This window comes from Esox lucius, chromosome 1, assembly GCF_011004845.1.
Source record: "Esox lucius isolate fEsoLuc1 chromosome 1, fEsoLuc1.pri, whole genome shotgun sequence".
In the NCBI taxonomy this organism is placed as follows: Eukaryota; Metazoa; Chordata; class Actinopteri; order Esociformes; family Esocidae; genus Esox; species Esox lucius.
The window spans coordinates 10,633,915-10,660,841 of record NC_047569.1 but is presented as its reverse complement, the minus strand read 5'-3'; the positions used below and the strand labels follow the sequence as shown (position 1 = coordinate 10,660,841).

At 43.9% G+C, this 26,927-nt stretch overlaps 1 protein-coding gene across 4 annotated transcripts in view; it reads left to right on the top strand.

The window, feature by feature from the left end:
• LOC105029110 (arf-GAP with Rho-GAP domain, ANK repeat and PH domain-containing protein 1) overlaps positions 1–26,927 on the top strand; it is a 74,339-nt gene that overhangs the window by 34,703 nt on the left and 12,709 nt on the right. For all 4 annotated transcript variants that reach the window (XM_034291451.1, XM_034291450.1, XM_034291452.1 and 1 more), the window contains 14 exons: positions 3,506–3,648; positions 4,083–4,168; positions 4,239–4,336; positions 4,433–4,591; positions 4,677–4,746; positions 5,158–5,278; positions 7,499–7,695; positions 10,684–10,790; positions 11,678–11,877; positions 11,989–12,074; positions 12,859–13,041; positions 23,690–23,864; positions 23,980–24,114; positions 24,577–24,712. In XM_034291451.1, coding sequence (XP_034147342.1) covers positions 3,506–3,648; positions 4,083–4,168; positions 4,239–4,336; positions 4,433–4,591; positions 4,677–4,746; positions 5,158–5,278; positions 7,499–7,695; positions 10,684–10,790; positions 11,678–11,877; positions 11,989–12,074; positions 12,859–13,041; positions 23,690–23,864; positions 23,980–24,114; positions 24,577–24,712 — 1,896 coding nt within the window. The remainder of the gene's footprint in view (positions 1–3,505; positions 3,649–4,082; positions 4,169–4,238; positions 4,337–4,432; positions 4,592–4,676; positions 4,747–5,157; positions 5,279–7,498; positions 7,696–10,683; positions 10,791–11,677; positions 11,878–11,988; positions 12,075–12,858; positions 13,042–23,689; positions 23,865–23,979; positions 24,115–24,576; positions 24,713–26,927) is intronic.

Genomic DNA, 26,927 nt, shown 5'->3' with positions numbered 1-26,927 from the left:
ATACCGGAAAGGTTGGAGTCCCCTCACACATTTATGTATGGTATGTTTTCTACGCCCTGTTATTGTTCATAATTATTGTGGTTTATTGTCAGCGCTAGAGACAACTAAAACTGTACCTCAACAGTTGAATTGTGCTCCTGAATTTATTTATGTTGTCTGTTGTTCTGCTTAAGGGGCCTATAAGGTTACCACGTATGTTGCATGTTGTTTTGCAAGGGCATGATGGAGGCTGGATTGGTTCTCTGAGGATTGCGCTTTGTCACGTTCCATCAAGAGAAAAAGTCTGCCTTATCTATTATATATCCACTAGGCAGGCCAGTGACCATCTCTGGTGGTGGTAACTACAAGGCTAGGGGGTTTGAGGCACTTACTGACTTTAGCTTTGAACTTGTAATTATTGTTTACGGGACAGCTTGATAGCCAGTTAGCAACCAAACAGGTCTGATGTATGGTTTTCTATTGTTTTGTAATATTTTGTCACAGAATCCAATGTGTGTGTGTGTGTGTGTGTGTGTGTATGAAATGCAATAGCTAGAGCTTTAACAGTGAGTGCTTAAACTGCTTCTACTGCTTGGAAGTGGAAAGACAGTTGACGAAAAGCTGAGCTGGCAAGAAAGTATTGCAATAGATAGCTCAAATATAAAACTGTACAAGTTTGCTGTGTGATGGATTCAGAATAGTAATACTCTCTCTTGCCACTTTTAGGCATGTTTGCTAGTTAAAGTGAACATTAAAATCATGAGGCTGCAACTTAAAATATAAAGACTGTATATATGGTAATACGTATTTGTTCATATATTTATTGTTCCATTAAACATTAGAAGGGGGAAGACGTGATCTACTTTGACTGAAGTGTGATTGTTTTAGTCAAGCTGAGAGACCACAAAGACTAAAATAACCACCCTTTACAACATTTGTGTGCAGAAGTCAATCTCTGAACGCAGTATATAACAGTCTAGTGGATGGAGATTTAAGGAAGTCCTACTCATTTCTAGATAGGTGTACCTACAAAATATCAGCACAAAATGTTCTGCAGAAGTAAAACAAAAAAATAAATACTAGGCAAGCCTAGCTCAGCCGGCCCACTAGTAGAAAGGACTGTGGTGAGCCAGGGATGACACTTGAAGAACAGCTATTTATGGGCCAAGACCATCTTTGTTATGTGATGTGGTCAAGACTAGGTTTCTGTAGTATATGTTGTGTTATATCAGTGCACCTTTTTTTAACACATTGATAATCCAGGAACCGTTGAAAGGTTCCTGTTTGTGGAGTTTGGCTCTGTATTTAACACCATCACACCATAAATCTTGGGAACCATTGTCTGACTGGAACTTAAGCCTTTAAGCCATGCATTTCTGTTTATCAATTCTGCAGTTAGTCTGGAAAGACTAGAACGCCGGCAGTTCCTGTGAACCCTGCTTGCTCGGTGGTGAAAATAGAAAAATGTTCTGGAGGTGAAAAATTGTGGAGAAGCTGATCCGTGTTAGCTAGCTTTTGTCAGTGGGTGGCTCACATTGACTGGCTCCACTTATGCGGTCTGACAAAAATAAAATGCCAACTTTACATAGTAATTTAAGATACAACAAATAATACAAGGTGCATTGTGATATGTGTGATGGCAATGTCAAAATGATTCCCAGCCTTCTTCCTGCTGGTACTGAACGAGCCGACTGTGGGAGGAGATTAAGGTGAATGGAGGTCACAGGGGTGCAAACTGTAATAAATTATTGTTTCATGACTTTGTCAGTTTTGAAATTATTCTGAAAAATCGAGTTTAGAAACAGAACATGTAGATGTTCATTTACTACAGTATATATCGTAGCGGAATAGCATCTCGATCTTTGGTTATCTGAGAGAGGGTGATTTGGGATTGAACTTTGGTTTTCCAGTAGGGAATGGATTCCAGCAAAACATGACAGCAAGCCTGTTGAATCGTTATCGCAGAGTGTAATAATTACAATGTCAAAAGAGTTAACTGCTTCCCTGCCTGAATTGTGCATTTCAGCCTTCTGCTGCATGGTTGCCACTATGTATCAACAGGTGGGAATATGGTACTCACTCAGGACCATATTCTCCCTTTAAAAATTGCCAGCGTAGAGTGTATATTGTTATATTAATCTATATCGAATGAAATAAAGAAAAATAACATGATTTATTTAGTTGCCATATAGCCCACAGTGTATTACATAACTTGTTCAGTCCATGAGATCTTCATCCAGTTAAGATGATATTGGAATCCCATTCTCCACTTTTCCCATGATTGTTGAAGCATTCTTCCATAAACAGTACACTATATTGCTCTACTAAGGCAGTAGTCTTTTCTAAGGAGGCCTTCTGATCCTGGATAGATAATAATGAGTTGTTAGTGGGTTTTAGTGGCTGCGTAGGTACGTGCTCCTTGTCATTTGATAATATTTCCAACACAACACCATACAAACAAAACTTATTTGTCTTTATTTAACTGATAAGTTTTAGATTATAAATAATATGATTTTTTTTCAAGACGTTTTGAAACATTGTTAGGTTTATTTCAGCCTTTGTAACATCAAAGACTGACAATAAAACATCCATAAAAGCAGTTTTTGCACTCTAAAGTTAGAATTTCACCCAACCTTTTTTACTACAGACCCCGGTCAGGCTATTCTCTGAGACATTTTTAAGTGGTAATTTTGCGTGCAAATAAGAAGTCAATAAAGCAGGAGTGGCCCTTTTATCACATTGTGCTCTGTGGTTGTTTTATTAGACTGTGGGGATGTAGTGTTGGGTGGTGTTTGTGTGACATGGATGGGAAAATAGGGTGAAGAGATGGAGGGAATGAATCATACCGGAGTGTGAAAGTGGTGTCACCAGGTCTGGGCTGTCATGCTAACTCGTCGCCCTACCAGTTGCCTAATCTAGCGTCAGTGATTAGCAGACCTAGACCGGTACCGGGACCTCTGTTGTGCAGACCTTTTTGTATGTATGTGTGTGTGTTTGTGTCTGTGTGTGTGTGGTTTTCTTTATGTTTAAGGTAGAGGTATGCTGAGTTTAGAGTGGCATCTCCCTGACTGGCATGTTTGGACATGCTGGAGGGGGAAGAGAGAGAGCGATAGAGTGAGTGCTCATAGTAGGATAACTGTGTGAGTGTCAGTTTGTTTTTAAAACTCAAACGGCAGTGTTCTACACCAGAGTTCTGTTGTGACTGTTGGTTAGCTGAAACGTTAGTTCTGTAGTGGACAGGGACAGTTGGCTGCTATGTTAAACCTGGGGTTAGCTAGGTTTGCTAAAGATGAAAAACAGAGGTGTCTGTATAGCAGTGCAAGTCGTTCTCCAACGGATGAGTTAGTTGAGCTGTAAGTGGAAGAGGTAGACGAAAAACAAGACGAAAGAGCAAAGTCCAAAGAGGAAGGGTGACTGGGGCTGAACAGAAGATGAATAGACTCTTGCGGCTCTTTCATGTCTTCTACCGGCCTGCGGTGAACCAGGTAACGATGGACTCTACTTCCTCTGTCATCCCACTCTCCAGCGATGCTCCCGTCGATGAACCACAAACAGACCGGACGCCACAAGCCCCGCCAAGGACCAGGGTGCCCCAGACAGCGATTACTTCACCCCTCGACACGCATCCCACTTTGCCAATTAGAAGGGTTCCCCAGCTCCCTGAAATAGGTGATTACACTCAGCTCCTCCTTCTGACCCCAACTGTTCACCCCTACCCCTAATGTCTCCTCCTCCTCTCTCCTAAACGCTTTTCTCTCACACACACACACACACACACACACAAGCTATAAGCAATGATTCATTGTCTCTCTGTTGCTATGCTGTTTGACCTAATGAGGATGTAACAGTGGTGATTATTTCATGAGTGTTATTTCTGCCTGTCTACTTGATGACAGCACGTGTGCCGAGTTTATTGGTCTGAAATGTTGTGTAGATTCTGTCGAACACTTTTGACACAAACTTTGCAAAACCTGTCCTGTAATGCCTGAGGGGCAGGGGCTGTAACTACCAAACATCCTCAGAACTCAAGTGTTCTCCCTCTCTTTTTTCTATTTCTCACCTCTCTCTCTCTCTTACTCTCACTCTCGCCCCTTCCCACTCAGGCCAAATGTCTGGTGAAAGTTCAGATGACTACGAAGATCCAGACCTAGTCCTCCTTGATCGCAAATCTGTGACCATGGCAGACAAGGTAAGATTTGTGTGTTGTGTGTTTTTTCTGGCTATAAAGAGCTTTTGTCGATGGGTTTATTGTCCAATAGGACGCGTTCCTGCCGGTGCCAAGAGTCAAGGGGCGCTACAGCTCACTCTGCAGTGATGATGAGTTGCTGGACAATGACAACGAGCTGCTTGGCGACCGGTGAGTCTCCCCTGATCCACCAGCTCTGGAGACATCTTGGTTTCTTTGCAAAAGATTACATTTTACCCAACTTTTCTCTCTGTTTTTCTTTCTCAGTCGGAGCTCGTGGCAGGACTATGGTCTAAGTACGCTGCAGGGAAGTGTCTACCTTCCGGTCACAGGCTGTGTTTCATCACCTCCCCCTAGAGATAGTCCCTCCCCCTCCCCATCTCCCGTTCTGAAGATGGGATGGCTGGATAAGAACCCACCCCAGGGGTACACAGAATGCACAGACACACAAACAGACAGACCGACACACCCAGACACATAGGTGCTGAGAGGAATATTTTTGTGTCTGTAGGTCCCTGTATTATCAGAGGAGATGGGTGAAGCTGGATGTGGACTACCTGAGATACTTTGACAATGACAAGGTGTAGTAACTGTGGGTTGGTTTGGCCATTCTTAGTGTCATACTGTTCTTGTAATCCAACTCCAGCCCTGGTTCCTGTCACTTCTTCTCATTACCATTGTGTTGTTGCTCCTTGTGGGAGGCCTTCTTTGCCTCCTGGTTGTGTTTTCGTCCTCCGGCAAGGGGGAATGACATCACATCTGATTAACTCCTTGAAAGGGGCTACTCCTTTTTTTTTTTTTTTCACCTGCGTGTCCAGGTGACACGATTACATTAGTGTGAATTTACTGGGTATGGGATGTGCATTTACCTGCCTCGTGGATTACTTGGTTTAGTTTTCTCACTGATGTGATTTCTTTAACTACGGTGTACGTGAATGTTGTATTTATGTGTGTGTTGTTGACAGCTTGACTCATGGTGTGTTGTGTTGCAGGAAGTGTACTCTAAGAGGGTCATACCAACTTCTGCCATTACGGGTGTGACCAATGTGGGGGAGCAGAAGTTTGAGGTTGTCACCACCAGCCGGACCTTTCTCTTCAGAGCAGAGAGCGACTGTGAGTCTGCTTGTGTCTGTGTGAGTGTGTGGGCTGTGTTTGTTTGCATCCTTTGGTGCTCTGCCTTGCTTGTTAGCCCACAGACATTGACCACAGAAAAACAACACGACGACACTGTTTGATCCACCATTTAATGGAGACTGACCTAGTGGTTTTTTGTTGAAGAGGCAGATTAGCCAGTTTGTGCCAGATAAAGGCAGGGTGTTAATTCATAGGCCGTCAATTATTTTGAGTTTCAAGTTCTTTTTTTTCCAGGCATTTTGTGCTTCATCGAAAGGAAAGAGTAAGAGTTTTGTCTGAAAGAGCAGTAAGTCAGACTCAAACTCGCGCTGCAGCCAATGTACTGGGGGCGCACGATATATTGCCTCAATACCGTTATCGCAGTATCATGTTGTGCTATATAAAAATGGAAAATGTCTGCGAAAGTATGCAATATTACTTATATTTTGTGGAGAGATGCGTCCGTTGGCTGTGTGTTCGATTTAGAGCCCCCTTGAAACCACTATCCTATGATCATGTTTCATTGGCTGGTTGCTCTGTCACATGCAAGTGTGAGCACACTTGTCCACTACACGAACACACCCTATGGAGCATACCACGTGACGTGTGTGCACACTACAGCGTGTGAGTGAAGAGAGAGAGAGAGAGAGACAGCGAAAGGAGTTGGGGGAGGGAGGGGGTGGGGCCACAGAAAAGTAAGATGAAAGTGGCTCAGGGAGACAACGAAACAACAGAGATGGAAGAGGAAACACTAGTGGCCAAAAGGTTACGTTATTGACTGTAACTAATTTTTATCCATGTCACAAAAAGCATTACAAAAGTATAATCCAGAATAAATATAAACATATTGGCATTCAATGGAGTCGGGAATTTAGAAGACTGGGCTATATTTGAGATTTAATCAATGTAAAAAAAACTCAAATTATGTATACCCTGCCAAGAAATACAATAGGCACATTTACAGAGGCTGAAAAACCGGACTCTGTCCGCGAACAGCGTACACATTCCCTTTTCACTAGCCTACTAAACTTTGTGTAGCTAGTGTCCATGCAATCATTTGTTTTTATTGTTTCAAAATGATTTTGCTTTTAGTGTTGATTGAGTACCGTGTCTAAAAAGCCAATATCTGTGATTGGCCCTGTTTGAGAGTTGACAAGCGTTCCTCTCCTGTAGAGATTAAACTTGGGGTCATAATCTGAGAAAAACTTAAGATTAGATTCAACATTGTCATTGAACGTACAAGTTCAGTACAATGAAATGCTGTTAGCATCTAACCAGAAGTGCTATTAGAGGAAAGGCAGAAAATGTGTACGTATTAAGTATAATATAAGTATGTATAGATGAAGACTTTCCAGGGTGTGTACCTAACTTTTTCACATGATTGTACATGCAAAAAACATTTCCTTAATATCAACCTGCAGTAGTGCATGCTGGGAACATTTTAATATATTTTTTTTTTTTTTTGATAAAGCATTATATCAACCTTTTGTCATTGGTAACATTACAACTGAACTTGTACAAATATGAATTTGTGTTTACAGTGTACATTGTTAGTGGAAGTTAATGTTAGTGAGAGAAAAGGAAGTGTTAAAATGTGGGCTGGGGTGTATTTAAATTGCCTTGTGGTATGATGAGTGTAACTGATGTGGGAAACAACAACTCATCTGCCAAAATATAGTTTGGAGGTATAGCACATCGGCTGTATGTGTGCATTTGGCTTGTACTGTCTGGGTGTGGGGTATTAAAATACGTTTGTTTTTACTCATGGCGCTCTGGCAGCTTGGGCACCTGTGAGCTAACTAAGAGGTAGAAGGACAGAGAATGCTGCGTTGCTTAAGACTTAAGGACTCTGGTCTAGACAAAATGGTTGAGCGAACAGTGGGATATCTGAAAGGCATCAGATGTGCTTTAGGAGATGCATTAAATTGGGAAGAAATACACGGTAAGAGTTAAACAATATAAAATAAAATGGAAGTGGTTGTAGAAAACCAATGGGATTTTTTAAAGAAAGGTTTCCACACTCTAGTGTACAATTTCCCTTTAAGTTTCCATCTGCGTGGTGTCAAACTATTGTTAGCCTCTGGTATCTTAAAATGATGATTAGACCAGCTGATGTTTCAGCATCAGTCATTGGCATTAAACTGTTCATATTACCTTGCTTCATGCTAAAATGTGTGTGTGTGTGTGTGTGTGTGTGTGTGTGTGTGTCTGTGTGTGTAGCTGAAAGAAATGAGTGGGTGTCAGTTCTGCAGGACTTCACTGTGGTGCACCATGAAGGCAGTAGGGAGAGGATTTCATCGACTCCATCGTACCTTTTGACCCCTGAACATCAGGGCTACCTAGAACTGAGGGGCCTCCGCTCCAAACTGTATACTGTTGTGTCCGGAGACAAGGTCTTCCTCTACAAGAACTTGGAGGTGTGTGTGTATTTTTCAGTTGCCCAAACTATTATGATTATTTCTCAATTTTTTTTCATAGAAATTCAGTGAGGTGTTTAGAAGTTCCATCTACAACTAGGAGAGAAATAAGAAGGATGTGTACTGGAATTCTCAGTATTTTGGTGGTTCTAGGGCAGGGATCTGCAACAGATAACTCGTACGATACATTTTAAACTGCAGTCCCTTCACATGTAAATATCATTACTTTAGTCAGACTGTTAATATTTTCGACAGCTTATCATAGCTTGCAGTAAACATTTTAAGGTAATTACTTAGAAATGTAAGATAACGATTGAATTTACAGAGTTTGCTCCTAAGAATCTGAATAAAGACTTGTTATCCTTATAAATGTGTACATTTATTGTTAATCTCAAATCCTGTTCCTGACTTAGGTGTGTTTCATGTCCAATTTACAAATTATTATAGTTAAGTTACACCCACCTGACGAACCGCTCCTTCAAAAATTGGCCAAGCGGCTTAATCTAGTTGCCTACCCCTGCCTTAAGGTAAAATAAATCTACTGTAAGCAGGGTCAACTTCCCATAAATGCAAATAAGCGTTACTTGTAAGTCTGGTTCCTCATAATTTTTTAAGTGAGTGACAGACAATTTACTATAGGTGGGTTGTGTCCATTTGAAAAGATCAATCCCTTGTTTGTCAGTGTGTGTGTCTTTGTCTGTCTCTGTGTTCAAGACATTTCATACTCCAAGTCAACCCTTTGCCTATCAACTGGACCTAAGGGACTCCCATAGTTCAGAACCAAATAATATTACAGCTATTTCAATCTAACGAAATGCTTAGACTTTTTAAAAATCTAAATATTGAAATACTGAATACGATTGAACTAGGGGTGCCAGGATATCATTTTTTAATTTGTACATTTATTGTTACAGACTCTCTCCACCTCCATACACTCCTATTTTGAGTTTAATTCATTTGCCAAAAAAGAGGGAAAAAAACACATTAAGAAAAGTTGAAGATTAAGCATATTTTTTCTTCTAATTTTCTATAGATGCCGCGATAATATCGTTAACGTGAGTTTTTGGGCCACGAAATCTGATATTGTGAGTCCTAGACTGAACACGGGTCTGTTAATTCGGAATAATATTCAGTGGGGAGAACAAGTAATTATATTTATATCATAGGTACTCTTCAACTGTGAGAGACGGAATCTAAAACAAAAATCCAGAAAATCACATTGTATGAATTTTTAAGAATTAATTAGCATTTTATTGCATGACGTAAGTATTTGATCACCTACCAACCAGTAAGAACTACACGGCAGGACCTGGTCAATGACCTGAAGAGAGCTGGGACCACAGTCTCAAAGAAAACCATTAGTAACATACTACGCTGTCATGGATTAAAATCCTGCAGTGCACGCAAGGTCCTTCTGCTCAAGCCAGCGCATGTCCAGGCCCGTCTGAAGTTTGCTAATGATCATCTGGATGATCCAGAGGAGGAATGGGAGAAGGTCATGTGGTCTGATGAGACAAAAATAGAGCTTTTTGGTTTAAACTCCACTCGCCTTGTTTGGAGGAAAAAGAAGGATGAGTACAACCCCAAGAACACCATCCCAACTGTGAAGCATGGAGGTGGAAACATCATTCTTTGGGGATGCTTTTATGCAAAGGGGACAGGACGACTGCACCGTATTGAGGGGAGGATGGATGGGGCCATGTATCGCGAGATCTTGGCCAACAACCTCCTTGCCTTGGTAAGAGCATTGAAGATGGGTTGTGGCTGGGTCTTCCAGCATGACAGTAAGGAGTGGCTCCGTAAGAAGCATCTCAAGGTCCTGGAGTGGCCTAGCCAGTCTCCAGACCTGAACCCAATAGAAAATCTTTGGAGGGAGCTGAAAGTCCGTATTGCCCAGCGTCAGCCCCAAAACCTGAAGGATCTGGAGAAGGTCTCTATGGAGGAGTGGGCCAAAATCCCTGCTGCAGTGCGTGCAAACCTGGTCAAGAACTACAGGAAACATACGATCTCTGTAATTGAAAACAAAGGTTTCTGTACCAAATATTAAGTTCTGCTTTTCTGATGTATCAAATACTTATGTCATGCAATAAAATGCAAATTAATTACTTTTTTTTTTTGATTCCGTCACACAGTTGAAGAGTACCTATGATAAAAATTACGGACTTCTATATGCTTTGTAAGTGGGAAAACTTGCAAAATCGGCAGTGTATCAAATACTTGTTCTCCCCACTTATGCATTGGTCCAAATAATGAAGGGAACATGTGATCATCACAGTATAACACCAAGTCAGTGAAACTTCACTGATATCAGTCTGTCTAGTTAGGAAGCAGAAGCGATTGTGAATCAGTGTCACCTGTTTTGGTGCAAATGAAATTGACAACAGGTGCACTGGAGAGGAAACAGCAAGACAACCCCCCAAAACTGAATGATTTTGCAGATGGTGGCCACAGACCATTGCACTCTCCTTATCTTTACTGACTGATTCTAGGTTTGCATTTTGCTAGTGTCGTTGTCAGTACTAGCAACATGAGGCGGTACCTGTTGCCCATTCAGGTAGCCCAGATCTGTCACCATCATTCCCAGATGTTGTCGGGGGTGAATACAGGCACATGGGGGCCATACCCACTGCTGAGTCACATTATGAGTTGCCGTGCTGAAATTCACACAAGTTGGAACAGCCTGTGATTTCAATTGTTTACTTTGATTTTCACTGTGAGTTTGAAACCTGCCCTCAATCGGTTGGTGATTTTGGATTCCATTGACCGTTGTTATGTAATTTTGCTCTCATCGAATTACACAATATACAGTACAGATCTTTAATATATTTTTTTTTATCTAGACCCGATGTGTGATTTTAGTGTTCCTTTAATTGTTTGGAGCAGTGTACTATTTAAATTGCATATAGCATGTATTTGAAATGAGGTCTGCTCTAAACAACATGTGATTGGTAGGTTGTGGTTAGTGATGTCGGTGTGTTGGTTTCCCAGGACTACCGGCTTGGCATTGGTATCACATCCATCGACATGAACGTTGGAAATGTAAAGGACACTGACCGCCGCAGCTTTGACCTTACCACCCCCTACCGCATCTTCAGGTACACTCTTGCTCGTGTGTGCCCACTCTCACACCCATGCTCTCTCACACCCATGCTCTCTCACACCCATGCTCTCTCACACCCATGCTCTCTCACACCCACGCACTCTCACACCCACGCACTCTCTCACACAAACAGGCAGCTGTGGCCAGCTTCAATATGTGTGGCTGCGAAGAAGTGGAAGGACTAACCCATGAGGGTCTGTTTGTTTATGTATTTTTGTTACTGACTCTATTTCTATTTAAGAAAATATTATTCTGTACTGGTATAGAAATTCTTTGTAATCTCCTTGAAAGTTATAAAAGTTGCTACGTGTTGTTTTTATTTAGTTTGTTTATGGTGGGGTCACAAGATGCATGTTATTTCTACTAGATGTCATGGTGCAAATGAATTGTAATGGAACTTTTAAACTGGTCTGCACACTGGTATTTGATTGACAGTTCTGGTCGTCTAGTGATTGCCGTTAGACCTACTTCAGACTGCATTTCTTTACAGACCTAGGAAATTCTGGTTCCGTTTTTATTGTGATTGTTTCTGGCATGGAATAGATCATCTTCAGTCTCTCTAGAAATTGCTCTATTCTTATGATTATTCCTAGGAAGTTATTAGATGCTAGTAAGCCTATTACTGGCTAATATGCTGTTCAAACGGCCAGTGGCAAACGCAATACATAGTAAGAAACATTGAACTGTATCAATGTAATTCAAGAATGGCCAATCAACTTTTAAAATATCATTCACGAATGGCAGTGGTTTAGTGGTTAACGACACAGCCTTTCATGTTGGCGATCCGGGTTCGAATCTCGAGGTGGCAGCATTTTCTTTTGCGGGCCGGCTGAATTTGTCATGTCTGGTTTCTTGTTTTTGTGTGTGCCCCACACTGTATAGTTTTGTAGCGGATTCAGAGCAGCAAAAGGATCAGTGGATAGAAGCGATGCGTGACTCAATCGGAGAGGCTCTGTCCAATAGTGAGGTGTCAAATCGAATCTGGGCGGAGCCTAGCAACGGATTCTGTGCCGATTGTAGCGCCACCAAACCTGAGTGGGCTGCCATCAACCTATGTGTGGTGATCTGCAAACGCTGTGCAGGTCAGTGGGCACATTTATTGGATAGTTGTCAAAATTATATTTGATATGCTTATAAAATGCTGTGTAGTGAAGCCCTTTTGAAACTACGTGTAATTTATGTCTGTATGACAGGAGAGCACCGGGGTTTGGGTCCCAGCATCTCTAAAGTGCGAAGTCTAAAGATGGACCGGAAAGTGTGGACAGAGGAGCTCATACAGGTACACGCAAGCACCTGCTCGCGCACAAACAAACACACACACACATACATACATACATACACACATACAGTGGATATAAAAAGTCTACACAACCCTGTTAAAATGCCAGGTTCTTGTGATATAAATGAATGAGAAAAAGATAAATCATGTCAGAACTTTTTCCAACTTTAATGTGATGAATAACGAACAATTCGATTGAAAAACAAATTTAAATCTTTGAGGGGGAAAATAAAAAATAAAAAACTCACAATAACCTGGTTGCATAAGTGTGCACACCCTTCAACAAATACTTTGTTGAAGCACCTTTTGATTTTATTACAGCACTCAGTCTTTTTGGGTAGGAGTCTATTAGCATGGCACATCTTGACGTGGCAATATTTTCCCACTCTTCATTGCAAAAGTGCTCCAAATCTGTCAGATTGCGAGGATATCTCCTGTGCACAGCCCTCTTCAGATTACCCCACAGATTAAATTGGATTCAGGTCTGGGCTCTGACTGGGCCATTCCAAAACGTTAATCTTCTTCTGGTGAAGCGATGCTTTTGTGGATTTGGATGTGTGCTTTGGGTTGTTGTCGTGCTGAAAGGTGAACTTCCTCTTCATCTTCAGCTTTTTATATTGCCTGATATTTGGAACTGTTCATAATTCCCTCCACCCTAAGGCCCCTATTCCAGCTGAAGAAAAACAGCCCCAAACCATAATGCTGCCACCACCATGCTTCACTGTGGGTGTGTTGTTCTTTGGGTGATGTGCGGTGTTGTCTTTCACCCTTGTCCCCCCCACAGGTGTTCCTGACTCTAGGTAACGAGCGTGTCAACGGATTCTGGGCGGCAAATGTTCCGCCCAGCGAGGCGCTGAGTCCGGCCAGCTGCAGTGAAGACCGCCGCCTGTTCATCAGTGCCAAATACAGACAAGGCAAATACCGCAGATACCACCCCCTCTATGGTAACCAGAAAGAACTCAACAACGTAAGTACAACCTTTATACAACTGTAATCCGAAACTCTCTCACCCATCTCACTCCTCCAGTAAGTGATGTGTGTTTACTTGCATATACTATACTCATTCAAATTAGGTGGGGTGAGGAAAATGGGCTGGTCATCACTGACCAAACAAGTCTATAAGATCTAGAGCTAACCTAAGGTTAGATTTGGAGTCATCGTTAAGGGTTAGATCTAGGTTTTGGGTCACAGTTTTTGGGCAATGGTTACATAGCCAGTACTCATGAAGATGGTTAAATTAACGTGTGTGTGTGTTGTAGTGCTTTGAATGTGTCTGAATCACACTCACCACATGACTTTGAGTGATTGCATTTTCTTCCTTATGTGATTTACTTCACCAGATGTTCCCTCCCATACACTCTGTGTGTGTGTTAGTCAGTCATCTGGCTCTGGGAAGTGAGAAAGAGATTTCAATGTTTTCTCTCTGCTCCTAATCGTTGGGCCGAGACGCATAGCATCAGGGAAAACACACACACAGGCGTTGGACTCAATCAATCCTTTGTTCTGCTGCTCCGGGCACCTCCTCCAGCCACCTCCTCCGGCCGCCCCCTCTATGTGTCCCTGTCATTCTCTTGTCAAAGTTCTTCATTCCTGTTATCTGGCCCCTCTCTCTCTGTCTCTGTCTCTCTCTCTGTCTCTCTTGTTGCTCTCTGCCAAGGCCCACCTCCAGAATGGATTTCAGTATGTGTCGAAGCTTGCTTTGTTTATTTAATGCTGGTGAGACTCCACCCCTCCCTCTGACATCATCCTGGTCTCTGCAGGAATGTGCACTAACCCCGCCCCTCCACACTCCCTCCCCCCTTCCCTCTCAATTTCTCTCTCTCTCTCTCTCTCTCTCTGTCTCATTGTTTGGGTATGAGTGGTGGAAGCTTGGTAGAGTTTCTCCTGTGCATCTCCTTCTTCCCCCTGTTCTTTCGCTGGCGCTGACCTGTCTTCGTGGAAGTGTTTGTGAATTTTTTCGGGGGACACGCATGTACACACGGGGCGTGCACACACCATTGACTGCCAACAGTGGACGTCAGTGGCAGCTGATGGGTGAGCTGTTATCGGAGTAGCAACGGTATGTGTCACTTTGGACCCTGTCTGGCTGTCTGTCGACAAGCCCTGGTGTCACTTTGTGTCACTTTGTGCGACAGGGTCAAGAATCACTCTCCGAGGGCAGTTTTTTCTGGGAGTTGCACTTTGTGTGAGTGTGTTGAAGAGTTTAATGACAGTTGGGAAAAGGGTGTGTGAGTAGACTTCGGCTGTCCGCTCAGCTGGAGGGAGACCTGTTGGGATGGTGTGTGTCCAAGTGTCCAAGTGTGCGTGGCGCAGAGGCCGGGCTTTGGGCTCTGCCCAGAAAGAACCGGGTTGTGTTCCCAGCTGTTTACAGTTTTCCTGGCTGTGTGTGGAAATGTGAGAGGATATGTGGTGAGGGGTGTACTATGAAATTGTGGGAGAGAGAAAAGCCTGAATATGTTTGTGTGTGTAATGTTTACTTTTTCGTATTTTATTGTATTTTCTGCTGGCCCTTAAATTGAACTGAAATAAAATTCAAGTGAGAGAGGGAGTTATGTGTTCTTTGTGTGGACACACTACCCACTCTCACCTTTCTGAATGGGCTGCTTTGTTTGTTTCTTCTCAGATTCCCACTGCTAGCATCTCATTGGGCTAGCATCTCATTGGGCTAGCATTGCGGATGGCTGATCTGGGCTAGCATCTCGTAGAACATCCCAGCAAACTATGCTAGTGTCTTATGCTGTCCCCGCTCATTATTAGGCAGGAACCGCTGTGGATATTGTTTTCACAGTGCGACTTGACAGTGTTATCTGAATACAGTGTTGATTGTGTGTGGGGGTGTAAATGTCTGGTTGTACGTAGATGGTTCAGGAGTTAATCCGTATGTCTGTGGGTGTGGAACTGGGCTGCAGACAGGGATCTTTTGCCATGAGGGTTTGCCTGACTTCAGTAACACTTTTCAGTCATGTTTGTTTAGACTTTGGATGAAAAGACTGATCTCTCCCAGCTGAAGAAGTTAACATCCTGCTAGGTCAGTTACTAGGACTCCATCATAAACTTTCATGAATGGCATCTCTTTGTTGCTTGTTTCTACCTTCGCTTTCTCTCTCTTTCTCTCTCTCCTCCTGTCTTCTTTCTCTACTCTTGTTCCCTCCTGTCCTGTCACATCACTGTCCTTCAGTTTTTCTTCCTCAGCTTTCCCTGTCAGTCTGGGTCAGGCCTCTCTAGTGAGGTAATCCTGGAGCATATGGGTTGCACTACTTTCTGCTTGTCTTCTGTGTCTGTTTTGGGGGTTAATGTGTCTCATGCATGTGAGTCAGTGACTCTCTGCTTGGCCTGCACGTTGATCATTTGTTCGCCCTTTCATCTGTCTGTAATCACTCTGTGTGATTACATAATAAAAAATATTTTAATGTTGAAGCATCATTCAAATAAATATTTTGGTCAAATTTTCATTTCGAAGATTGATTTGGATGTCTAGTTGGGGCCACTAGCCAAATAGATTGATTTGGATGTCTAGTTGGGGCCACTAGCCAAATAGATTGATTTGGATGTCTAGTTGGGGCCACTAGCCAAATAGATTGATTTGGATGTATAGTTGGGTCCACTAGCCAAATAGATTGATTTGGATGCATAGTTGGGTCCACTAGCCAAATAGATTGATTTGGATGTATAGTTGGGTCCACTAGCCAAATAGATTGATTTGGATGTCTAGTTGGGGCCACTAGCCAAATAGATTGATTTGGATGTCTAGTTGGGGCCACTAGCCAAATAGATTGATTTGGATGTATAGTTTGATTTGAATGCCTAGTTGGGGCCACTAGCCAAATAGATTGATTTGGATGTATAGTTGGGTCCACTAGCCAAATAGATTGATTTGGATGCATAGTTGGGGCCACTAGCCAACTAGATTGATTTGGATGTATAGTTTGATTTGAATGCCTAGTTGGGGCCACTAGCCAAATAGATTGATTTGGATGTATAGTTGGGTCCACTAGCCAAATAGATTGATTTGGATGTCTAGTTGGGGCCACTAGCCAAATAGATTGATTTGGATGTCTAGTTGGGGCCACTAGCCAAATAGATTGATTTGGATGTATAGTTTGATTTGAATGCCTAGTTGGGTCCACTAGCCAAATAGATTGATTTGGATGTATAGTTGGGTCCACTAGCCAAATAGATTGATTTGGATGTCTAGTTGGGGCCACTAGCCAAATAGATTGATTTGGATGTATAGTTTGATTTGAATGCCTAGTTGGGGCCACTAGCCAAATAGATTGATTTGGATGTATAGTTGGGTCCACTAGCCAAATAGATTGATTTGGATGTCTAGTTGGGGCCACTAGCCAAATAGATTGATTTGGATGTCTAGTTGGGGCCACTAGCCAAATAGATTGATTTGGATGTATAGTTTGATTTGAATGCCTAGTTGGGGCCACTAGCCAAATAGATTGATTTGGATGTATAGTTGGGTCCACTAGCCAAATAGATTGATTTGGATGCATAGTTGGGGCCACTAGCCAAATAGATTGATTTGGATGTATAGTTTGATTTGAATGCCTAGTTGGGGCCACTAGCCAAATAGATTGATTTGGATGTATAGTTGGGTCCACTAGCCAAATAGATTGATTTGGATGTCTAGTTGGGGCCACTAGCCAAATAGATTGATTTGGATGTCTAGTTGGGGCCACTAGCCAAATAGATTGATTTGGATGTATAGTTTGATTTGAATGCCTAGTTGGGGCCACTAGCCAAATAGATTGATTTGGATGTATAGTTGGGTCCACTAGCCAAATAGATTGATTTGGATGTCTAGTTGGGGCCACTAGCCAAATAGATTGATTTGGATGTATAGTTTGATTTGAATGCCTAGTTGGGGCCACTAGCCAAATAGATTGATTTGGATGTATAGTTGGGTCCACTAGCCAAATAGATTGATTTGGATGTCTAGTTGGGGCCACTAGCCAAATAGATTGATTTGGATGTCTAGTTGGGGCCACTAGCCAAATAGATTGATTTGGATGTCTAGTTGGGTCCACTAGCCAAATATATTGATTTGGATGTCTAGTTGGGGCCACTAGCCAAATAGATTGATTTGGATGTATAGTTTGATTTGAATGCCTAGTTGGGGCCACTAGCCAAATAGATTGATTTGGATGTATAGTTGGGTCCACTAGCCAAATAGATTGATTTGGATGTCTAGTTGGGGCCACTAGCCAAATAGATTGATTTGGATGTCTAGTTGGGGCCACTAGCCAAATAGATTGATTTGGATGTCTAGTTGGGTCCACTAGCCAAATATATTGATTTGGATGTATAGTTTGATTTGAATGCCTAGTTGGGGCCACTAGCCAAATAGATTGATTTGGATGTATAGTTGGGTCCACTAGCCAAATAGATTGATTTGGATGCCTAGTTGGGTCCACTAGCCAAATAGATTGATTTGGATGTATAGTTGGGTCCACTAGCCAAATAGATTGATTTGGATGTATAGTTGGGTCCACTAGCCAAATAGATTGATTTGGATGTATAGTTGGGTCCACTAGCCAAATAGATTGATTTGGATGTATAGTTGGGTCCACTAGCCAAATAGATTGATTTGGATGCATAGTTTGGTCCACTAGCCAAATAGATTGATTTGGATGTATAGTTGGGTCCACTAGCCAAATAGATTGATTTGGATGTATAGTTGGGTCCACTAGCCAAATAGATTGATTTGGATGTATAGTTGGGTCCACTAGCCAAATAGATTGATTTGGATGTATAGTTGGGTCCACTAGCCAAATAGATTGATTTGGATGTATAGTTGGGTCCACTAGCCAAATAGATTGATTTGGATGCATAGTTTGGTCCACTAGCCAAATAGATTGATTTGGATGTATAGTTGGGTCCACTAGCCAAATAGATTGATTTGGATGTATAGTTGGGTCCACTAGCCAATTAATGCGGTGGTTGGACTCATCCCAAAATGTGTTCTAAACCTTCTTCACATACAATTCTAAAGACTAAAATATTTTTTGGGGTCCTTCAAAAATTGTCTTGCTTATCAACACATACACACACATGGTTACACATACAGGAAGACTGATGAAATGGTGTAGTGCTAGAAAGAGGTGTTGTTTTTGTGTGGCTATGACAGACTAGCAAGTGCATGGATTTAGAAATGAGATCTGAGGCAAGATCAAAACAGGAGTAAACACAGTTTGAGTGATAGGCGTTGATAATCATAATAGTAGAATTAGCAAAGTGTGTATCTGCTGATGTAACATTCTAGACCTCAAAGACATCGGTTGTATAGTTTATTGTGGGGCCGTTTTGAAGCATGTTTTTTTTGCTATGTCCCGCGATTACAGTATATGGCTCGTACACGCAACTAGAAAGCCAAAGACTTGCTGCCTGGATGATGCTTCAACATTAAAAGGCTAACATTGGCGTCTAATGTTCTAAAAAATGCAATATCCCTTTAAAGTTAGGCATGTAGAGTTAGGTTTAGCGGTTAGGGTTAGGCTTATATAATTTTGAGTGTGTGAGTGTGTGTGTGTTTTAGGTCTAACTATACTCATGAGGACCAAATGTCCCCATGAGTATAGTAAAACTAGAAAAAATTTGACTCATGGGGACCTTTTGCAAGGGAGCATGCAATTTCTATTTTCTGGTAAGACGTGTGTGTGTGTGTGTGTGTGTGTGTGTGTGTGAGGGAGGGGTCAGTGTGTGAGGGAGGGGTCAGTGTGTGAGGGAGGGGTCAGTGAGTGAGGAAGGGGTTAGTGAGTGAGTGAGTGAGTGAGTGAGTGAGGGAGGGAGGGAGGGAGGGAGGGGTGAGTGAGTGAGTGAGGGAGGGAGGGGTCAGTGAGTGAGTGAGTGAGTGAGTGAGTGAGGGGTGAGTGAGGGGTGAGTGAGGGGTGAGTGAGGGGTGAGTGAGTGAGTGAGGGGTGAGTGAGTGAGGGGTGGATGTCTTGAAACACTTATTTCTCAGAGGTCTTCTCATGCTCAGCACTCTTTACTACCCGATTGGTTGTGATAGCTCACACCTGCCTGCCTGCTTGTGTGTTTGTGCGCTCCTCTGGTTTCCCTCACGGGACTGATGGGGACGGATATGGAGAAGAAAGAGATGGAGAGAGAGAGTTTTGTAGTGTGTTTGTGTAATATGGTGCGTATTACTGTGTTGGAGTCAGGCTGCAGCTGTGTCAACACAGTCCGGTCTCCCGGTGTGTCTCGCTCTAGCCCGGAGGACTCTGTTCCCCTCCAGTTGAATTCTCTCCCATGGTTCAGAGAAGTCCTACCCACCCACCTATCACCCTGTCCTGTCCCTGTCTCTGTAGGACTTTACCCCTGCCATTCCTCCACGTTGAAGTCCTCAGAGATGTGAGTCATTGGCCTCTGTTGAGAAACTCTTTTAAGATATTGTTTTGAACCGTTGAACCATGGCTCTGGGTTGAGCCCCGCCGACAGGTTTCCAGTGAGTTGTGGTACGAGTAGGCTTGTGGAATGCTGTAGGTTGTGTGTCACAGTGTTCTGAAACTGTCCAGCACTCTAAGCCACAGAGAGGAAGAAGAAGAATGTGTTATTAGGGATTTTCCACCTGGTTCTTTAACCTTACTGTCATTCTGTCTGGCATTTTTTCTGTAAATTGAATGTCAATTCACTATTGAAAGAGCTTTACTGGCACAGGATCCTTTTAAAGTAATTATGCAGAAGTAAAACAAAAGGATTAATGGATTTTTCTCTTTTTTTCTCTGTTGTATGCTGGAGGTTTGTGGTGTGAAGTGGTTTGGAGGTGGTCATTTGAGAGGGCCTGTTTCTGTTTCATTTCTTTAGGTTTTGATTTGTTCAGCATCATTTCTTGTTCTCCTTTCCATAAACTTAGGTTTAATTGGGTCCAAATTGTGTGGCGGCTGCTTCGCCAGGTGGGAAGGTGGTGATGTCACCTAGGCCCAGGTTGTACCAGTGGATGGAGTTAGAGTTGAGGTGTTGCTTGTGGTCGGCGATCAGGAAGGTGCTGAACATATTCACTCGGAAATCAAGTGGAGTGTGAGGAGATTGTTAATTCTGTATGAGTACAGTGCTAACAGATACTCAGGTGGCTGGCCCTACTTAAAGGGTGAGGGGGGTGCCTTTTTTTGACTGTCATTAAGGGTAAGAAGTCTACGTAAGATTTGTGAAGTCAGTGTGAAACGCTATGAGGACCGAGGGTCTGAGTGTCCTCTCACCTAAGAAGTGTTTCAGGTTGAAAAAAGGAATCACAGCGGTACCATTCTGTCTTGCTTTTTGTTACCGCTTAAACAGCTGGGTTTCTCCAGCATTTTCTTTTGAGTCACTGGCATTGTCTCACCTTTGGTCGTTCCCGTTGTGAGTCTTTGCTTCCCAGTACTGTTGCTTTATTTTCTTTATCAGGGATATGTTTGTTAGATCGGATCAAAACCATAACAAGAATGCCAAAGCAAACGATACACATCGCTATTCGAATAGCACAATATCCGGCATTTTCACAGCACGTAACGCGTCAAGCTGCAAACTCCGCCCTAAGTCCTAAACCCCGCCCTAAGTCCTAAACCCCACCCTAAGTCCTAACGTCCGGGGCTTGGCACCAAGTGAGAGCCTGGCTACTTGGCCACAGCCTAGTGGCTGACTGGCGCTGGCCTGAGTCAACGGAAACAGAAACATTTCTGGACTTTACGGTAAAAACACCAGTCTATGCTGGGATGTAGGAAATGCTCAGATTCTGCTTTTTTGTCAACAATGTACTGCTTTTTCCGCCACTGAATGTTAGGGAAGCTTGAAAACAATATGTAAGTGAGGTGGAGGGTGAGGTGTTGGGGCAAAATGGGATGGTGCTGAACAAACTTACCTGAGTTGCATAGGGACCTGGGTGTGTTTTTCAATTGAATGCATACAGGGCGCTTGTATGAGCTAGGTATTCTGTGTTGAATGAGATGTATGCTCCCAGCGCCTTGGCTTGGAGAAGCAAAGTGGAGAAAGGAACTGTATACACTGTTTCCGTATGGCTGATGGTCGGGTGTCTTCTGTCGCGTGGGAGCGGGCTGTGGAGTTTTATTCTGATTTGTATAGGGCAGAACTGTGTGATTCTGCATGTTCCCAGGTATTGCTCACTGACCTTCCCATGATGGCTGTCACCCAGATGAACCCCAGCTGCGCCCCCAGAGCAGATATATTGCCAATAGAATTTTATAAGAGATTCTGGTTACTCATTGGTCGGGATTTGTGCTTTGTGTTGCGTGAGTGCATCAGGTTTGGGGAGATGCCATTGAGCTGCCCTAGGGCAGCGATGACTCTCCTCCCCAATAAAGGGGACTTTAGCGACCTGAAGAACTAGAGGCCTGTGGCTTTGTTTTACGCTGACTGTAAGGTCTTTGCCAAGGTCCTCGCTAATCGACTTAAGTCCCACCTGGACTTCATTGTGTATGCACACCAAACTTAATGTGTGCCAGGTCACACAATCACAGACAATCTGTTTTTAATCAGAGACATGTTGGACCTGTCAAGGTTTTTGAATATGACCTTTGAACGGGTTTCCTTAGACCAAGAAAAGGCCTTTAACAGTGTAGATCATGTATGTCTGTTTACAGTATTGTCTGTTTTTGATTTTGGGGATCACTTTTTGTCCTGGGTTAAAATGTTGTATGCTGGGCTTCTTGTCTGGTGAAGGTGATGGGGTGGCTCAGTAGGGTAGTCCAGGTGGGGAGGGGCGGACCTGTCAGTAATGACCTTTATCTTGGTAGCTGTACACCCTCGCTATTGAGTCATGTTGTGGTCTGTTACGCAGGGGACTTTAGGGGGTGGACATGCCAGGCATGGGGCTGAGGGCGGATTTTGGATGGCGTCTGCTTAAGCAGATGATGTTTTGGTCCTTTTTAAGGATGGCCGCTTACCGTCCCTAGGCAACGCAGACACTGTTATACCACGCAGGTGTCAGCTGGAGGGGATTGGCATGCACACTGCTAAAGAGGGCTGGTGTTCTGGGGCTGGACCGGCAGCTCTTCCTCATGAGACTGCAGAGGCTGAAGCTGGCTGGGTCTCAGCCTTCTATGCAGCAGTTTTGAAGACCGTTGTTCAAGTGTGCGTGAGAGGAGGGTGTCTGAACTTGGGTGTGGGATGAACCCGTTTTCCACAACCCACTGATCCCTTTGGTTTTTGTCCATTCAGCAATCCTGCCTGGACAGTTGATGGCGGTAGGCATCAGAATGCCAGTGTATTTGCAGTAATCTGGAAGTGGAGGGTGGAAGACCCCTCAAGAGCTGGCACAGCAGTCTGGCATTACATCACTCCGGCTGCTGGAGAGGTTCACGGCCAAGGTTTAGAATGCGCTGCCAGAACCAGTGAAGGAAGTCATCAGGTGGGCCCGAGGGGAGGGGCCACCACAGAGACTAGGTCCTGACGGCAGAGACTAGGTCCTGGGCAGGGGGGTCCGGGGGACATCCCTCTGTGTTATGGAGTTAGAGAGTGTTAAGGGTCACCAGTGGCAGGGGTTATAGGTGGAGGGTGCTGTATAGCACAGTCGGGAAGAGGGTTTTACATGGAGCCCTGGCCACTAATAGGTGGTTGGCTTGGGTTGACCCTGGGATGGGGGAGGGGTGTCTTGTTTGTATGATGGCTGAGATTGTATTCGCTGAATGTGCCATGTTGACACCGTTAATGTCCTTGCTGGAATCTGTGTGGCCAGCATCCTGGAGTCGCCTCTTCCCTGTTGATGTTGAGACTGGTGTTTTGGGGGTACTATTTATTGAAGCTGCTAGTTGAGGACCTGTGAGGCGTCTCTTTCTCAAACTAGACACTAATGTATTTGTATTCTTGCTCAGTTGTACACCGGGGCCCACTCATCTTTATATTCTGATTACAGAATGTAAACAAACCCACAAATGCTGATGCTGAATATACTGAACTAGTCTTAAGAAGTCTTGTTTTATGGTTTCTTTAATCAACACAGGAGTTTTCAGCTGAGCTAACCAAAAGGCATTTCTAATGATCATTTAGCCATTTAACATGATAAACTTGGATTTTCTATGTGTGATGTCTGATGTCTCTCTCTCTGTCTCTCTTTCCCTCTGTCTGTCTGTCCCTCTCCCTCCAGGCCCTGTGTATTCATGTCTGATGTCCCTCTCCCTCCAGGCCCTGTGTATTCATGTCTGATGTCCCTCTCCCTCCAGGCCCTGTGTATTCATGTCTGATGTCCCTCTCCCTCCAGGCCCTGTGTATTCATGTCTGATGTCCCTCTCCCTCCAGGCCCTGTGTATTAATGTCTGATGTCCCTCTCCCTCCAGGCCCTGTGTATTCATGTCTGATGTCCCTCTCCCTCCAGGCCCAGTGTATTCATGTCTGATGTCCCTCTCCCTCCAGGCCCTGTGTATTCATGTCTGATGTCCCTCTCCCTCCAGGCCCTGTGTATTCATGTCTGATGTCCCTCTCCCTCCAGGCCCTGTGTATTAATGTCTGATGTCCCTCTCCCTCCAGGCCCTGTGTATTCATGTCTGATGTCCCTCTCCCTCCAGGCCCTGTGTATTCATGTCTGATGTCCCTCTCCCTCCAGGCCCTGTGTATTCATGTCTGATGTCCCTCTCCCTCCAGGCCCTGTGTATTCATGTCTGATGTCCCTCTCCCTCCAGGCCCTGTGTATTAATGTCCAGTGCAGTGATGTGCTGGAGACCTTGTGCCTGTTATTCTGTGGAGCTGATGTGAACCACCCGACTGGCCTGGCTGACTGCCCGTCCCCCGTGTCCCTGGCCCTCGCCCACAACCAGAAACTGCAGGCCGAGTTCCTCTCGCACAATCTAAACACGGGTACGTGTGTCCACACGCTATTTGACGCCGATGGATTCCTGCGCTGGGGATTGAGGTGTTTACTTACTTCTTTCTGCAGTGTGAGTGCATACAGTGACTTGTTGTCCTTCTCCAGAGCTGCCGCGGCTGGAGGTCGTTGGGCTCATGGAGCCACAACACTACTCACCACAGCACTCCGTCACCCACAATGGCTTCCTGTACAAGACTGCTTCCATGGCACGACATGTCATGGAGCGCAAGGCCAAAGAGGGTGAGCCCATCACATAGCCTGTCGCAAAACGGCCTCTGATTTTTCGCCTTGTCACCTAGTCTTTTCCCCTAGTCCCGTAAACCCCTCTCTTTCCCCCAGTCCCATAAACCCTGCCCCTTCCCCAGTCCCGTAAACCCTGCCCCTTCCCCTGTCCCATAAACCCTGCCCCTTCCCCTGTCCCATAAACCCTGCCCCTTCCCCTGTCCCATAAACCCTGCCCCTTCCCCAGTCCCGTAAACCCTGCCCCTTCCCCTGTCCCGTAAACCCTGCCCCTTCCCCAGTCCCGTAAACCCTGCCCCTTCCCCTGTCCCGTAAACCCTGCCCCTTCCCCTGTCCCATAAACCCTGCCCCTTCCCCTGTCCCATAAACCCTGCCCCTTCCCCTGTCCCATAAACCCTGCCCCTTCCCAGGTCCTCTGTGTGTATGAGTGCGTGTGACCTCTGATTGCTCGTGTCTCTGCAGAGTTCAGCCGTCGCTGGTGCACATTGAATGATGGGAACTTTAGTTACTACGAGAGTGACAAGAATTCTACACCCAATGGAATCCTGAAGTCTACAGAGATAGTCTGTCTGGCTGTCAACAAACCAGAGACTCATGGGTACCAGCCTACCACTGTCTTGACTGCCCTACTTCTCTTTACTACTTTGTAGTTGGTTCACTGTCTATCTCTGTTTCTCAGACAGTCTTTAGTCTGCCATCTATCTCTATCTATACCAAAATATATCTGCTGTCTATCTATATTTATACCAAAATACACTCACCTAAAGGATTATTAGGAATTTTTCATTAATGCAATTATCTAATCAACCAATCACATGGCATTTGCTTCAATGCATTTAGGGGTGTGGTCCTGGTCAAGACAATCTCCTGAACTCCTAACTGAATGTCAGAATGGGAAAGAAAGGTGATTTAAGCAATTTTGAGCGTGGCATGGTTGTGAGTATTTCACAATCTGCTCAGTTACTGGGATTCCCGCACAACCATTTCTAGGGTTTACAAAGAATGGTGTGAAAAGGGAAAAACATCCAGTATGCGGCAGTCCTGCGGGCGAAAATGCCTTGTTGATGCTAGAGGTCAGAGGAGAATAGGCCGACTGATTCAAGCTGATAGAAGAGCAACTTTGACTGAAATAACCACTCGTTACAACCGAGGTATGCAGCAAAGCATTTGTGAGGCCACAACACGCACAACCTTGAGGCGGATGGGCTTCAACAGCAGAAGACCCCACTGGGTACCACTCATCTCCACTACAAATAGGAAAAAGAGACTACAATTTGCACAAGCTCTCACAATTGGACAGTTGAAGACTGGAAGAATGTTGCCTGGTCTGATGAGTCTCGATTTCTGTTGAGACATTCAGATGGTAGAGTCAGAATTTGGCGTAAACAGAATGAGAACATGGATCCATCATGCCTTGTTACCACTGTGCAGGCTGGTGGTGGTGGTGTAATTGTGTAGGGGATGTTTTCTTGGCACACTTTAGGCCCCTTAGTGCCAATTGGGCATTGTTTAAATGCCACGGCCTACCTGAGCATTGTTTCTGACCATGTCCATCCCTTTATGACCACCATGTACCCATCCTCTGATGGCTACTTCCAGCAGGATAATGCACCATGTCACAAAGCTTGAATCATTTCATATTGGTTTCTTGAACATGACAGTGAGTTCACTGTACTGAAATGGCCCCCACAGTCACCAGATTTCAACCCAATAGAGCATCTTTGGGATGTGGTGGAATGGGATCTTTGTGCACTGGATGTGCATCCCACAAATCTCCATCAACTGCAAGATGCTATCCTATCAATATGGGCCAACATTTCTAAAGAATGCTTTCAGCACCTTGTTGAATCAATGCCATGTAGAATTAAGGCAGGTTTGAAGGCGAAAGGGGGTCAAACACAGTATTAGTATGGTGTTCCTAATAATCCTTTAGGTGAGTGTATATCTGCTGTCTATCTCTATCTATACCAAAATATATCTGCTGTCTATCTATATTTATACCAAAATATATCTGCTGTCTACCTCTCTACCACTATCCAGTATATCTGTATATCTCCATCTCTATCCAAAATTAATTGGATAAATTAACAATAAATAATATCTAGTACTTAACAAAAACATTGACGTGGGCTGTAAGGTCGTGTACTCTTATAACCTTCTCCCAGAACAGCCAGAAGAGGAAAATGGCCACCCCTCATATTCTGGTTCCTCTCTAGGTTCCTTCCAGAGTTTGGACCATACTAGGGAGTTTTTCCTAGCCACTTTGTAACTCATGTTGGTGGCTCTTTGGGGTTTCCGGCTGGGTATTTGTAAAGCACTTTGTGACAACTTCTGATTTAAAAAGGGCTTTATGAACAAATTGGATTGATTGATACTTGGTTGCAAATCCTTTGTGTCACCTGACACTGGGATCTTCTGCCAGGCCTGTTCTGCGGACGACATCATCAGTTGCTTCATGTTTCGGGGAATTTTTGCCTTCAGTCTTGTGTTCAGCAAGCAAAATGCATGCTCGATTAAATTCTGGTCGTGTGACTGACTTGGACAGATTCTGAAAAACTATTTTGTGGTCATTGTCCGGCTGCAAGGTGATGTGCTGTCCGTTGATGCATCTGAGCAGACTAGATGTTTCTGTACACTTCAGTATTCATCCTACTGCTGCCCTCTGCAGTCACATGATCATTGAAGACATGTGAGCCAGTTTCAGTGACAGCCATATGTTAAAACATAACACATACATAATACATTTTTCCAGGACTCTTGAGTATTGCAACTCTTAAGCAGTGCGGCTCTGTTTCCACCTCATTCTTCTCTTA